This window comes from Musca domestica, unplaced genomic scaffold (assembly GCF_030504385.1).
Source record: "Musca domestica strain aabys unplaced genomic scaffold, Musca_domestica.polishedcontigs.V.1.1 48, whole genome shotgun sequence".
NCBI classification, from domain to species: Eukaryota; Metazoa; Arthropoda; class Insecta; order Diptera; family Muscidae; genus Musca; species Musca domestica.
In genome coordinates, this window is record NW_026712340.1 from 309,176 (window position 1) to 324,352 (window position 15,177).

The following is a 15,177-nucleotide window of genomic DNA, read 5'->3' on the forward strand; positions in this document are numbered from 1 at the left end:
ATATTTTTTCAAGGACCAACAGACCAATAAACGTGGATTTTTTTAAAGAATATTTTTTCAAGGACCAACAGACCAATAAACGTGGATTTTTTAAAGAATATTTTTTCAAGGACCAACAGACCAATAAACGTGGATTTTTTTAAAGAATATTTTTTCAAGGACCAACAGACCAATAAACGTGGATTTTTTTAAAGAATATTTTTTCAAGGACCAACAGACCAATAAACGTGGATTTTTTAAAGAATATGTTTTCAAGGACCAACAGACCAATAAACGTGGATTTTTTAAGGTTATTTTTTTCAAGGACCAACAGACCAATAAACGTGGATTTTTTAAAGATTATTTTTTCAAGGACCAACAGACCAATAAACGTGAATTTTTTTAAAGAATATGTTTTCAAGGACCAACAGACCAATAAACGTGGATTTTTTAAGGTTATTTTTTCAAGGACCAACAGACCAATAAACGTGGATTTTTTAAAGAATATGTTTTCAATGACCAACAGACCAATAAACGTGGATTTTTTAAGGTTATTTTTTCAAGGACCAACAGACCAATAAACGTGGATTTTTTAAAGATTATTTTTTCAAGGACCAACAGACCAATAAACGTGGATTTTTTAAGGTTATTTTTTCAAGGACCAACAGACCAATAAACGTGGATTTTTTAAAGATTATTTTTTCAAGGACCAACAGACCAATAAACGTGGATTTTTTAAAGATTATTTTTTCAAGGACCAACAGACCAATAAACGTGGATTTTTTAAAGAATATGTTTTCAAGGACCAACAGACCAATAAACGTGGATTTTTTAAGGTTATTTTTTCAAGGACCAACAGACCAATAAACGTGGATTTTTTAAAGATTATTTTTTCAAGGACCAACAGACCAATAAACGTGGATTTTTTAAGGTTATTTTTTCAAGGACCAACAGACCAATAAACGTGGATTTTTTAAAGATTATTTTTTCAAGGACCAACAGACCAATAAACGTGGATTTTTTAAAGATTATTTTTTCAAGGACCAACAGACCAATAAACGTGGATTTTTTAAGGTTATTTTTTCAAGGACCAACAGACCAATAAACGTGGATTTTTTAAAGAATATTTTTTCTAGGACCAACAGACCAATAAACGTGGATTTTTTAAAGAATATTTTTTCAAGGACCAACAGACCAATAAACGTGGATTTTTTTAAAGAATATTTTTTCAAGGACCAACAGACCAATATACGTGGATTTTTTTAAAGAATATTTTTTCAAGGACCAACAGACCAATAAACGTGGATTTTTTAAAGAATATTTTTTCAAGGACCAACAGACCAATAAACGTGGATTTTTTTAAAGAATATTTTTTCAAGGACCAACAGACCAATAAACGTGGATTTTTTTAAAGAATATTTTTTCAAGGACCAACAGACCAATAAACGTGGATTTTTTAAAGAATATGTTTTCAAGGACCAACAGACCAATAAACGTGGATTTTTTTAAAGAATATTTTTTCAAGGACCAACAGACCAATAAACGTGGATTTTTTAAAGAATATTTTTTCAAGGACCAACAGACCAATAAACGTGGATTTTTTTAAAGAATATTTTTTCAAGGACCAACAGACCAATAAACGTGGATTTTTTAAAGAATATTTTTTCAAGGACCAACAGACCAATAAACGTGGATTTTTTTAAAGAATATTTTTTCAAGGACCAACAGACCAATAAACGTGGATTTTTTTAAAGAATATTTTTTCAAGGACCAACAGACCAATAAACGTGGATTTTTTTAAAGAATATTTTTTCAAGGACCAACAGACCAATAAACGTTGATTTTTTTAAAGAATATTTTTTCAAGGACCAACAGACCAATAAACGTGGATTTTTTAAAGAATATGTTTTCAAGGACCAACAGACCAATAAACGTGGATTTTTTTAAAGAATATTTTTTCAAGGACCAACAGACCAATAAACGTGGATTTTTTAAAGAATATTTTTTCAAGGACCAACAGACCAATAAACGTGGATTTTTTTAAAGAATATTTTTTCAAGGACCAACAGACCAATAAACGTGGATTTTTTAAAGAATATGTTTTCAAGGACCAACAGACCAATAAACGTGGATTTTTTTAAAGAATATTTTTTCAAGGACCAACAGACCAATAAACGTGGATTTTTTAAAGAATATTTTTTCAAGGACCAACAGACCAATAAACGTGGATTTTTTAAAGAATATTTTTTCAAGGACCAACAGACCAATAAACGTGGATTTTTTTAAAGAATATTTTTTCAAGGACCAACAGACCAATAAACGTGGATTTTTTAAAGAATATTTTTTCAAGGACCAACAGACCAATAAACGTGGATTTTTAAAGAATATTTTTTCAAGGACCAACAGACCAATAAACGTGGATTTTTTTAAAGAATATTTTTTCAAGGACCAACAGACCAATAAACGTGGATTTTTTAAAGAATATGTTTTCAAGGACCAACAGACCAATAAACGTGGATTTTTTAAGGTTATTTTTTCAAGGACCAACAGACCAATAAACGTGGATTTTTTAAAGATTATTTTTTCAAGGACCAACAGACCAATAAACGTGGATTTTTTAAAGAATATGTTTTCAAGGACCAACAGACCAATAAACGTGGATTTTTTAAGGTTATTTTTTCAAGGACCAACAGACCAATAAACGTGGATTTTTTAAAGATTATTTTTTCAAGGACCAACAGACCAATAAACGTGGATTTTTTAAAGAATATATTTTCAAAATACATATGTAATTGTCAAATGTGTTGGCTGATGTTGTCATTGTTTTACGTCTTTCTTGTTTTTGTCTTCAATATAAATTCTGTTAAATAATGGACTGCTGACTTAGAAAATATTTCGAATATAATAAACAACACGGTTGCTTAAGAATGACAGCAGTCTGTATTTGGTTGCAGTTTTTTCATCTCATAGATTTGATAGAAATATTGAGATGTGCCAGGTCTGAATGGAATCAAATGTTATTTTCGCGTTTTATGTCCTGTTCAAATGTCCTGAAACGGGTTTAAGATTTTGAATCGACTCCATAGAGGGTCAACAATTTGAATAGTCATAACAGAAGTCAAAAGATATTTAAACAATCGAACATTGCCTTTACTTTTTAACTTGTTTAAACTTCCCTTTAATATCCCAAACAGGAACGTACGCCATCACAGACCCAGCGCACTTCCCTGAGGCTTTTGAAAATCCACGAATTAACTACTTGTGTGCAATTTTCGGTGTATTTTATTTGGAAAAGGAGATTTTCGATTCAAATGTCCCAAAACCCAATCATTTAACTTACCTTTCCATCCCAGTTTGTGAAATTCCTACAGAAGTTTTCCAACTTCATGTTGTGTCTTTGGTTTCCTATCCGACTTTGGTTTTCTATAGAATTTTGATTTTCCATATATTTTTTTTAATATTTTTATGAGATTACCTGACTTATTAGCCCCAACTCGGGATTTTTAGACTTCCCTTACTATTCCAATTAGGAGATACTATGAAATTTTTAAGTTCTCCTAAATGTTCCAAATTGCGGATTTTTTATATAATATTTTCCTAACATATTTTGGTTTTCTAACGAATTTTTCTAACTTCCCTTCATGTGTGTATTCGTGGATTTTTTAAAGAATTGTTTCGTCTCTTCCAGAATTTTCTAAATTATTTTTTTTAATTTTCTGAGAGTATTATCGAGTTATTTAACCATTACTCTATATTTTAAAGCTTCTGTTATGACCCTAGTTTTGAGATTTATATGAAATTCTAGATCTTCTCAGAGAATTGCTGTTACGATCCACGGATTTTTCAAAAAAAAATGTAGCTTCTCTTTTCTTTTTCTCTCTCTCTCTCTCTCTCTCGTAACTATTATTTATTGACCCCAATTCAATTATTGTTTTCAATTATTATTTATTGACCCCAATTCGAGGTATTTCTATAAAAATTTCCAACGTCGCTAGGTACCAATTCCTGAATTTTATTAAGAATGTCTTTAATCGATGTTCTTCTTACGATTTTTGATACTTTCCTCTAAGTTCCAATAGGGAATTTTTAAATAACCTTCTCAAACCTCCTTCATAGAAGCAATATGTGAATTAACTGAAACAAGTCCAAGGAAAAGCAGTATGTTTTCAGTTTATGGACTCATTACAAAAATCTACCTCCGCATGCACATATTTGTTCTCTTCACACCAATTACTCTGGCATTTGGAAAATAATTTATGAAATACATAAATATTTCTACGTTTAATTACAAAACTTTTGCCAAGTCTCTGTTTTTTTTGCTTTTCACACAATTAACTGAGAAATTTTAATTTAAATGGATTACATCAACGTTTATATTTCCGTGAATTTCATTTTCAATGCGTTAATCATGCCAACGGTGACAGTAACCGCTATGGTTGCAACTTCCCACAGAGGTTCTGGTATCATCTGACTACCAGCAAAGGCATTACATTGACTTGCATTATTTTAGAGACAGCTATGGAGAATTGAAGTTCATGTTTGTTGCCTAAGTCTTTTGTTGGGCAAGAGAAAACAACAACAGCATGGCTTCACTCACTCAAAGGCGCCCACACATTGAATAACCAGCCAGCCGTCATTGCCCATGAATGGTTGCAAGTGAGGGTTGTGTGAGTGTCTGTTTCTTGATTTCAAGTTTGTTGCCTAAGTCTTTTGTTTTGTTCTTCCCTCGCCCGTATCATATGACAAATTTCTTGATGACGAATAGCTTTTCCATACATAATAAGCTTATTATTAAATATGAATTTTAAAGTTTCAGGAAAACAACAAAAAACAAGAACTACAAATGTATTTATTATCTCTCTTTTGTCTCTCTCTCTCTCTCCCTCTTTCTCCTTAATTACTTATTCCAGGCACACACAAAGTTCATTGCAGCGAAGATTTAATGCGCGTTGAAATTGGCCTACCAGAACCCATAGCGGCAAGCAGTAGCAGCAGTTCAGACAGCTCCTCCTCCTCCACCTCCTCGTCGTCGCTGAACAATGAAAGCCCCCAAATCTATTTGGAAGGCCTCAAGGGCTATCCGGATGAGCGCTGTCATCCCGAAATTAACGGTTCGCTGGCCATCTTCCGTTTATCGCTGACTGATTTCTATGAGTGTGGTGTTACGCGTATGGTGAATCAATTAACGGTATGTAGAACCCCCCCACCAGTTGTTTATACGATAATAAGACATGGTTCCTCTCCCAATGATTTTAATCTTGTGTTTTGGTTTTCATATTTTATCATTTCATACATTTTTTTTTTATTTTTGTTCTTGCAGGGCAAAAAAGTCTATTATCACAAAATCATAATTCAATCGTCGAATGGCAAAGAAATCGTCAGTGTTAAATGCATCACCAGTGGTCCGGTTTTCAATTTGATGATGAATGAAACTGCCCAAGAGCAACCACGTTTTGTTTTACAAGAGCAGCAGCATCATGGCATTGTGAGACGTGACGTTCTGCCAGCTGGATTTCAAGAACCAGAGTAAGTTGTTATTCTTGTTGTTGTTGCTTTAAATCCCCAGGATATTGAAGATTTTAGATTTCTATCTGTTGTTATTATTGTTGTTCAATTTTGTTATGGTGGTCATTTTTTTCGTTGCTTTAAAAGCTAACATTAATGGAAAATGACGTCACGACTTATTTTTCCTTTGTTAGAAGTTGGGGGTATGGATGGGCAGTTCAATGAATGCCACGCAAAAGAAATCACTATTTTTGTTAAAAATTTCCATGTGTGGTGAATCAATTGTAATTTAAAATTAATTTTATTTATTGGCGGGAAATATGGCTTAAAATCGCAATGGGCCAGAAAGAGGGCGAAGGGGGGAAATATTTTAAGGTATCACATCAAAACTTTAAGATGGACTATCTCTGGTCAAAGAATCGTTAAAAACGTGTTAAAAAGTATCATTCGGTTTTGACCATAGATGTATACCCCAAAGGCTTGCGTTGTGATTGGTCAAACTGTTGACTCCTTGAGAGGAAGGTTCCGGAGGAGTGCTCCGCCATTTCGTATCTGACCTTTACAACGAGCCAGATCCACTACTTCCTTCACATTTTATGAGATTTTTGATAATTTTTGTAAAATGTTAAAATATGAGCGAGGTACCATATACAGCGTGAGATGAAAAAACTGCAACCAACTTCAGACTGCTGTCATTTCAAAGCCACTCGTCCGACAGCTGTTAAAATTATTCCAGTCATAGCTTACAACCGTACAAAGGCATTTTGGTGAGAATTTTCCAGAAAAAAAGTTATTCGTGATGGAATTCAAGCGTGATAGTATGATTTCTTTATATTTGGTTGGAAAACCACAAGTGGCTATCCTTGGAGCACTCCAGCATTTAAATGTGAATAAATCTTCGTCGAGGAAGTGGACGGAAGAAAACAATAACATCAGCAGAAATTGTTCGAAAAATAAAGAAGCGACTTGGTCGAAACCCGCGCCGCAGTGGCTTAAGTATGACTAGTGAGTTGAATAGATCGGAATAGACCATTCGGTAAATATTGAAAAAATGAGCTCGGGGTAAAGTCATTGAAACTCCAAAAAGTGCAAGAACTTACGCCGCAACAGAAAGAAAATACACTCAAAAGAGCTAAAGAGTTGCTTCGCCTGGCCAAAAGTGATGAACTGCGGAATTTGGTTTTCTCCGAAGAGAAAACATTCGTTGCTAAAGAAAGGTTGAAAATGTACACCTTCGGTTGGCCACCAGAACTCAAGCGCCGGCCATGGTGATGGTGTGGGCCGCCATAACAGCCGATGGCCACTCTTCAGAATAAATGCCGAATATTATCGCGAAAACATTCTGGATGGAAAATATTCAACTTTGGTGAGGGAGGTACCAGAAGGAGTTATTTCAAAACTTTTGACAGAGATGTCATATCGAAGCGCCAGTCCAAGCAGATTTTTACCATGGACCAATACACGCCACGCGAGCGCTCTGAAATAGTTGAAATTTACATTCAACAGAAGAAGTCAATTGTGAAAACTCAACGTGCTTTTAGAACATTAAAAAATGTGAGAAGTGCGCCTTCTAAGAACACCATTAAGCGTTTATACGAAAAATTTTCGACTGGTAAGGCTCTTTCTAATCCGAAGAGACCATATAAAAGTCGACCAAGGCGATCGGCCGAAAATATCGCTGCCGTACGAGCCAGTGTTGATAGGTCCCCAAGAACATGCCAAAAACGCCGTTCTCCGCAGTTGGGCATGGCTCGGTCCACTTTACAACGGATTATTCGCATTGATTTGCATTTGTTCCCGTACAAAATTCAATTCACGCAAAGAATGTTACCTGCGGACAAGCCTCGTCGATTGGAATGGGTCCAAAGGGCCCAAAGGTCCGTCGAATATGGGCAACCCTGTATATTTCATCTTCCCGTCAGATCTTGTGATGGTAAAAATATTGGGATGTTGGTAACTTGAAGACAATCGGGCTCTTATTATACATTTCATAAAAAACAATTTTTTGACCTTTGTGGGGAGGCCGATATTGTACATTTTCGCACCCGACCTAGAACTGATACTAGTATTGGGTTCTGCAAAGTTTGAACAAAATTGGATAATGCTTTTTTGTTCTATTGGGTAAATTATTATACCCTCAGCCATATGACTATATCATTTGATACTGCCAAAACGTGCTTAGTCGAATAACGGTTTGAAACCCATGTCTGTTTGGACCAAATCCGTTTCAGGACATTTGGAGTAGATCTAGGAATGTCCGACCGTCCGTCTGTCTGTCTGGCTGGCTGGTGCACACGATAACTCTCAAAGGGAATATCCGATTTGATCCAAAGTTGGTGCATCGTAATATCAATGTCAAACTAAGATTGAGTTCGGAAATGGGCAAACTACACACCCCCCCCCCCCCCCCCCCCTCAATATAAAAAAAATAATTTACTGCACAGAAAAAGAAAAGATAATCCAATTTCGCTCCAACTTTGCAAGGCCTAATGTTTGCAACAGTGCTAGATCAAGTGTGAAAATGGGCAATATCAATCTACCCCATCAAGTACCTCCCCCACAAAGGGTCAACATTTTTAATAAATATAACTGTTATAAAATGTGATATAAGAGTCCGACTGTCTTCAAATTACTCACATCACAATATTTTTATTACCCCAAGGTGTGGTAACAAACCCCCACCCCAACCCCCACGTCAAAAAAGGGTTAACTTTTTGAATATTCATGAAACGCGAAATTAACATCCGATTCCATTCAAATTTGGCACATCTTCATATTTCTATTAGTACAAGATCTTTTATAAAGATGGCAGAGATCGGTCCATACCTTCTGCTACCTATCCCACAAAGGGTCAACATTTTCAACATCCACGAAACTTATATAACGTGAAATCCGCTTCCATCCACACTTAAAACATCTTAATATTTCTATCACCACAAGATTTACTATAAATACGAGTTCGGACCGTCCCTTCTGGTACCCCTCACAAAGGGTCAAAATTTTAAATTACCAAAACGATCATAAAATCCAAAATAAGCATCCGGTTCTCTTCATTTTTCACACATCCCATTATTTCTACTAACACAAGATACGCTCTAAAGATGGAATATATTGATCCACACCTTCTGTTACCTCCGCACAAAGGGTCAAAATTGTGAATATCCTTAAAGCTAATAAATCGCGAAATGAACATCCGATTCCATTCAGACTTAGTAATATTTCCATCAACATAAAATCTGTTATAAAGATAGAAAAGATCAAACCATTTCTTCTGGTACCTCTCCCAAATAGAAGAAAAAACAAAACGCTTAAAGAAAGCGAAATAAGCATCCAACTCTCTTCAAATTTCACACATACAAACATTTTTCCTAACACAAGATCTGTTGTGAAGATGATATATATCTGCCAACACCTACTGGTACCTCACCCACAAAGGGTCACAATGTTCAATATTTTTATCTGTCATAACTTTCGAAACAAGACAGCGATTCTTTACAACTTGCTATATTTAAATATTTCTCTCAACCAGAACCATGAGATTAATATCGAATTTATGATTCCGCATAAAATTGGATATAAATGTTCGATTTTTTTTCTTTTTTTTTTTTGTAAATTTGTCCATACCAATATTTGTATCTGTATTTGATGGAGTAGAACATTTCACATTTTCCAAACATTATCACATATCTCATATAAAGTGAAAGAAGTAACCAATACAGCTCATAGGTGGCACGTCGCAATATTTATAACATATTCATTTAGGGCTGAAATGGACAATATTGGCGCATTCCTTCGGAACCTACTCCATAGAGGATCAATAATTTGAATAATCATAACAGAAGTCAAAATATATTCAAATAATCGAATTTTGGCTGAGGGTATACCTCTGTCGGCTAAACCGAATGATACTCTTTAACTTGTTTAAATAATTATGAAAAATATTTCTCAACCAATAAAAGCCCAATATCCGCTCCTCATTGCACATTTAATATCCTGCCTTCCACGAAGGGAAGTAATGAAAATAACCATACGCAAAATTATCAATCTAAAAACCTAAAGTCATTATGAAAAACAACTTTATGAGTTTTAAAGGGCTTCCAATCCGGCATGTGTTGCAGTATGATTAAATTTTATGACCATCATTACGGTGGCCACCACCAGCATACATTTTTATGGCCCAGTAAACAGTAGAAGCGATAATAATAGAGGACAGGCCATGCATTGCCGGGCAATGCATAATTATTGTCAACAGGTTGCTATAATTTACGCAGTCATCTAAAACGACAAGCAGGCGACGCCTATTATTTGGCCTCATCATAAGGTATATGATAATTATGGTGGGCCACAATGATGGAATGGAATTGATTTCGTTGTTGTTTTTTTTGTGGGCTTGCATAGGGCCACTTAATGTCTGAGGACTTGAGGGTATTTGCTTGTTTTTTTTAAACCCACCCAACTGCAAGTGGGTAATTAAATATTAACATTTTTTTTTTGCGATTTTTTAGAGACTTGGAAATCACCACATCCCTAACGGAGAGGGCACCCGAACCCCGTTTGGCCATTGGTGTCAGCCAGAATGGCAAAAGAGTAACGGGTGATTTGACCGTAACACCTGGTACCCCGCTAACCATGGAAATCAGTTTGGATCGTGAATCGGCACCCGTATATGGTTTGGGTGTCAATTATTTGGAAGTAACCGATACCCGCCTGCTGTCGGAGACCATTATTTTCAAGGGGTAAGTTGAGGAGAGATTGAGATATAAGTATTTATACCTTCCACCATACATAGTGTGGAGGGTATATTAAGTTCGTAATTCCATTTGTAACTCATCAAAATAATAATTTTAGACCCAAAAAAGTATAAATACTCTTGATCAGCGTAAAATCTGTCCGTTTATCCGTCCGTCCTTCCGTCTGTTGTAATCACGCTAGAGTCAAAACGAATAAAAATGGGAAGCTACAATTTTGTACCAATCTGTCTTTTGTCTGCAGGCAGGTCAAGTTCGAAGATGGGCTGTATCGGTCAACGATATCGTACAGCCGCCATATAACGGTACCCCCGATGTTCGGTATTTTGACGATTTTAACCACATTTTTTAATGGAATTGTCTGAAATTCTACACAAGGAGTTCCTCGTAACTATTTTACCCCCTGAAAAAGAATTGTCCATATAGGTCCACGATATCCTATATCCCCCCTATAACTATACCTCCCGATATTCGGCAGTTTGATGATTTTAGGCACAATTTTTAATGGAATTGTCTGAAATTCTACAGAAGGAGTACCTCGTAACTATTTTACCCCCTGAAAAAAGAATCGTCCATATAGGTCCGCGATATCGTATATACCCCATATAACTGTACCTCCCGATATTCGGTATTTTGATTATTTTAGTCACATTTCTTAATGGAATAGTCTGAAAATTCGCACACGGAGTTCTTCTGAGTACTTTAGACCCTGGAAGAAAATTTTCTTTATAGGTCCACGATATCGTATAGCCCCCATACAATGGTGGCACCCGATATTCGGCATTTTGATGACTTTGGCCACATTTCTCAATGGATTAGTCTGAAAATCCACAGAAGGAGTTCCCTTTGAGTACTTTAGCCCCTGGAAGAGAATTGTCTATATAGGTCCACGTTTTCGTATAGCACCCATATAACGCTACCCCGAGATATTCGGTATTTCCAGAATTTTCGCTACATTATTCACCGGAATTGCGTCAAATTTCGTATTTGAAGTTCGTAATGGATACTACAGCCTGTGACAAAAAATTGTCTGTGCAGGTCTACATATCTGTATAGCCTCCGTATAACGGTACCTCCCGATATTCGATATTTTGACGATTTAAGCGACATTATTCAACGGAATTGTTTCAAATTTGGTATCTGAAGTTCGTAACAGATAATACAACCTAAGACAGAAAATTGTCAGTGGAGGTCCATGTCTTCGTATAGCTCCCATATAACCGTACCTCCCGATATTCGGTATTTTGACGATTTCAGCAACATTATTCACCGAAATAGTTTCAAATTTCGTACTGGAGGATCCTAATGGGTACTTCATCCTAAGACAGAAAATTGTCTGTGCAGGTCCACGTCTTCGTATAGCCCCCATATAACGGTAACTCCCGATATTCGGTATTTTGATGATTTTAGCGACACGATTCACCGGAATTGTTCCAAATTTGGTATATGAAGTTCGTCATGGATACTACAGCCTATGACAGGTCTGTTCAGGTCCACGTTTTGATATGGCCCCCATATAATGGTACCTCTCTATATCGCGTATTTTGATGATTTTAGGTACATTATTCACCGAAATTGCGTAAAATTTCGTATTTGTTGTTCGGAATCGTTACTGCAATCTATGACAAAAAAAATTACTTATCCAGCACCACGTCTTCGTATAGCCCCCATTTGAAGGTTTTCATTTTTCGAGGAATTTATTTATTTTTTATTTTTTTTTTTTTGCTTGAAAATTTCAACTTCTTTCCGAATTGTGGAGGATATAAACAGATCGGCCCGACCGAACTTAGACGCTTCTTTACTTGTTTATATTCAATTTATTTTATTTTTTTATTTATTTATTATTATTTTTTTTTTTTTTTTTTGTAGCTGCACTGTGGACCCCTATCTTTTTGAAAATTTCAACACCATCGACGGTGATACCTTGAGTGCTAAGTTTAAGGCTTTCAAATTCCCCGACTCCTCGTACGTGCAGTTCCGTGCCACAGTCAATGTGTGTCTGGACAAATGTTTGGGTACCCAATGTTCGAATGGCCAAATCGGCTATGGCCGCAGAAGACGTGATACCTCAGAGGCCATGATGTCACCCTTCCAGGATACCAATAAAGTCTATGAAATCTCCTTGGCCATGTTCATTAAAATCAACGATATTGAGGGAGTTAATCGAAGTGAGTAGGCAACTATTCCAGAATTATTTGGAATATTCATTGAACTTTTCCAAATTTGCATTTTTCATTTCCAGATGAAGTCTTGCGCCTGGAGGAAAAGCTTCGCGAATTAAAATTGGCCAATCAACGTTTGGCTCGCAACAGTCGTGGCCATTTCAACGAGCCCTTGGTGAAAACTTACGAACAACTGCCGTTGTCGGTGCCTGCCTTTGTGGTCGATGAAAAGGAACTGGAAGAGGCACGGAATGCTGGTCAAACCGCTGCCCCAGCAGTATCAAGTGAGATATTTATCGCCACATTGGTAGCAATGCTGTGTAAATTTTTGTAAATAATTAAAAAGAAGAAGAAACAGAACCTCAAATATTAAACATGGACAACACCAACAACAACAACAACAGGCAATATGGGATTGTGAAAACAAAAGAAACCCTCCCCGATTTCTTTTTGTAAAGTTATTCTCCCCCCTCCCCAGAAAACGAAACACTCCCAAGGTCTTAATTTAACAAAATTATTAAAGAGTAGCCACAGAAAAACTTAATATTTTTGTTAAATTGACACAAACATATTTACGAAACACATAAAAATAAAAATAATAAATACTGTAAATCTTTTATAATAGAGTATCGAAAAAAACACATATTTTTTTAACTATATATAAATAAAATAATATTAACTTTTTTTTAAAAACATTTGCTTTAAACCCGAGAAAGAAAGAAAAAACTAAATTTGAATCTCTAATCATTTTTGAAAATTATAACTGCTTAAAATGTAACTGCCATTTTTTTAAATACTATTTGCTATAAATAAAAGGAAAAATCACTTTTGGTTATAGGAATACTAATGAAGTCCTTCAGATCATCGAGGGGTATAATTTATGCCCCAGCAAACCACAAAGCTCTATAATTGTAATGATCATGTGCGATGTGATACACGAAGTCTTCATTATCTCGGCCCCCTATGCCTCCACCCTAAATCTAATTTAAAAAAAAAACACCTTTTACAATAAGCAGATTTTCGAAAATCAAAACTTCTTGATTTGTAAAATTTAAAAAAAAATTATATCGATTTTCTTAACAGACCTCATACTATTTTTGCCTTCTCTTACAATTAAGCATTACTAGTCTACTAAGTTTAAAGTTTAAGTAAGTCGTATTAATAATCAAAAAAAAAAAAATAATATTAATAATAAATAATAATATCAAAACAAAATTATATTAATTAATTGTAAAGCATTGAAAAATTTTTAATTAATAAAAATAATAAAAACTAACTACAAAAACTATCATGATTTTATATTAATTACTAGCAAAGGCCCGCTACTTCGTCAGCGGAAATTTAGCTTCGTTCCAACAGCTCGTGTTAGGTCTTTTTATACCCTCAACCAAAATATATATATATATATATATATATATATATATATATATATATATATATATATATATATATATATATATATATATATATATATATATATATATTCTTGATCAGCATAAAATTCTATGTCGACTTAGCAATGGCCGTCCGTCTGTCCCTCTGTCCGTCTGTCCGTCTATCCGTATGTACGTCTCTGGAAATCCCTCTAGCTTCCGAACGATATGAAGTAGGTTGATAAAATTTTACTCAAATATGTATTATGTCTGCAGGATTTTTGGTATTGAAAATGGACCATGTCGGTCCACGTCTTCGTATAGCCTCCATATAACGGTACCTCCCAATATGTAGTATTTTGATGATTTTAGCGACATTTTTTACCGGAATTGTTTCAAAATTGATACTTAAAGTTCGCAATAAATACTACGGCTTAAGACAGAAACTGGGCCATGTAGGTCCACGTCTTCGTATAGCCCCCATATAGCAGTACCACCCGGTATTCGGTATTTGGATGATATCAGCGACATTATTAACCGGAATTGTTTCAAATTTCGCATTTGAAGTTCGTAATGGATACTACAACCTGAGACAGAAAATAGGCCATGTAGGTCCACGTCTTCGTATAGCCCCCATATAACGGTACCTCCCGATATTAGGTATTTTGATGATTTTAGATACATTATTTACCGGAATTGTTTCAAAATTGGTACTTAAAGTTCGTAATAAATACTACGGCTTAAGACAGAAAATGGGCCATGTAGGTCCACGTCTTCGTATAGCCCCCATATAACGATACCTCCCAATATTGTGTATTTTGATGATTGTAGATACATTATTTACCGGAATTGTTTCAAAATTGGTACTTAAAGTTCGTAATAAATACTACGGCTTAAGACAGAAAATGGGCTATGTAGGTCCACGTCTTCGTATAGCCCCCATATAACGGAACCTACCGGTATTCGGTATTTTGACGATTTTAGCGACACTATTCACCAGAACTATTTCAAATTTAGTATTTGAAGTTCGTAATAAATACTACGGCTTAAGACAGAAAATGGGCCACGTAGGTCCACGTCTTCGTATAGCCCCCATATAACGGTACCTCCCGGTATTCGGTATTTTCATTATTTTAGCGACATTTTTTACCGGAATTATTTCAAAATTAATACTTAAAGTTCGCAATAAATACTACATCCTAAGACTGGAAATGAGCCATATAGGTCCATGTCTTCGTATAGCTCCCTTATAACGGTACCTCCCGATATGCGGTATTTTGATGATTTTAGCGACATTATTTACCGGAATTTTTTCAAAATTGATACTTAAAGTTTGTAATAAATACTACGACTTAAGACAGAAAATGGGCCATGTAGGTCCACGTCTTCGTGTAGCCCCCATATAACGGT

General features: G+C 35.3%; 1 protein-coding gene across 7 annotated transcripts in view; it reads left to right on the plus strand.

Moving 5' to 3' along the window:
- LOC101892098 (uncharacterized) overlaps positions 1-13,218 on the plus strand; it is a 126,100-nt gene extending 112,882 nt beyond the window's left edge. For all 7 annotated transcript variants that reach the window (XM_059127832.1, XM_059127834.1, XM_059127836.1 and 4 more), the window contains exons 3-7: positions 4,890-5,167; positions 5,300-5,505; positions 9,990-10,220; positions 12,102-12,400; positions 12,475-13,218. In XM_059127832.1, the coding sequence (XP_058983815.1) occupies positions 4,890-5,167; positions 5,300-5,505; positions 9,990-10,220; positions 12,102-12,400; positions 12,475-12,728 (1,268 nt within the window). In that variant the 3' untranslated portion in view covers positions 12,729-13,218. The remainder of the gene's footprint in view (positions 1-4,889; positions 5,168-5,299; positions 5,506-9,989; positions 10,221-12,101; positions 12,401-12,474) is intronic.
- Positions 13,219-15,177: the final 1,959 nt, after the last annotated feature.